A 1,060-nucleotide genomic window follows, 5' to 3' on the forward strand; every position below is an offset into this window, starting at 1 on the left:
CGCGCCGCCCCGACGGGGTGACCCCGGCCCGGGACGCGGCGGTGCGCGGGTCCTTCTCCGTTCGGGCGCCGCGGGTCAGCGCCCCGACCGCACTGCTGCCGGCCACACGGGAGGCTCCGCATCCACGGGCCTGCGGGGACGCGCCTCCGAAATGGGCTCCCTGCCCACTCCGCGCCGCGCACCGTGCCCCTCTCTGCTCCCGTGTTTCCTTCACTGCGTCCCGTGGGCGCCGCGCTCCGAGGGGAGCCTCTGCCTTCCGCCGGGACGGGCTGCGCCGGGCGGCCCCGCTGACACGGCTGTGCTTGCAGGTGTGGTTTCAGAACAGACGGGCCAAGTGGCGGCGGCAGGAGAAGCTGGAGGTGACCTCCGTGAAGCTGCAGGACTCGCCCATCCTCTCCTTCAGCCGCTCGCCGCAGCCGGCGCCCGTGGGCCCCCTCGGCAGCAGCCTGCCGCTGGAGACGTGGCTCGGCCCGTCCGTGCCCGGCGGCGCGGCCCTGCCGACGCTGCCCGCCTTCGCGGCCTCGCCGCAGAGCCTGCCCGGCAGCTACACGCCGCCGCCGCCCTTCCTGAACTCTCCGGCGGTGACCCACAGCCTGCAGCCCCTGGGGGCCGTGGGGCCGCCGCCGCCGCCGCCTTACCAGTGCGGAGCCACCTTTGCGGACAAGTTCCCCTTGGACGAGGCGGACCCACGCAACACCAGCATTGCCGCCTTACGGATGAAGGCCAAGGAGCACATCCAGTCCATCGGCAAACCCTGGCAGACCATCTGAGCTCCGTCCTCCTGCACTGGCGAAAACCCACCGGGAAAGGCTGCTCCCGAGAAGACCGAGGGACCCGCTTGCCCACCCCGGCCCCTCGGGGAGGGCTATTCCTCCGGCAGCTGCTCTCTCCCTGGCTCGCTTTGTATTCTGCGCTCTTTTTAAATCCCTTTCCCGCCTGCCCTGCAGAGTTAAGGCCTGATTCTAGCTTAGGAACCATCTCTTCTGCTCTCCCTCCTTGACCGGACACGTTAGCTGCAATAAGAGCCGCGGTAGGGCGAAGAGCTGTGTAGTAAGGTGGC

At 70.1% G+C, this 1,060-nt stretch overlaps 1 protein-coding gene across 1 annotated transcript in view; it reads left to right on the forward strand.

Annotated features, from left to right (window-relative positions):
- Positions 1-784, forward strand: part of RAX (retina and anterior neural fold homeobox) — a 2,123-nt gene extending 1,339 nt beyond the window's left edge. Inside the window, exon 2 of the mRNA XM_026070093.1 lies at positions 242-784. Coding sequence (XP_025925878.1) covers positions 242-770 — 529 coding nt within the window. The 3' untranslated portion in view covers positions 771-784. The remainder of the gene's footprint in view (positions 1-241) is intronic.
- The last annotated feature ends 276 nt before the right edge of the window (positions 785-1,060 follow it).

Source organism: Apteryx rowi, unplaced genomic scaffold, assembly GCF_003343035.1.
Source record: "Apteryx rowi isolate R43461 unplaced genomic scaffold, aptRow1 scaffold_304, whole genome shotgun sequence".
Lineage (NCBI taxonomy): Eukaryota > Metazoa > Chordata > Aves > Apterygiformes > Apterygidae > Apteryx > Apteryx rowi.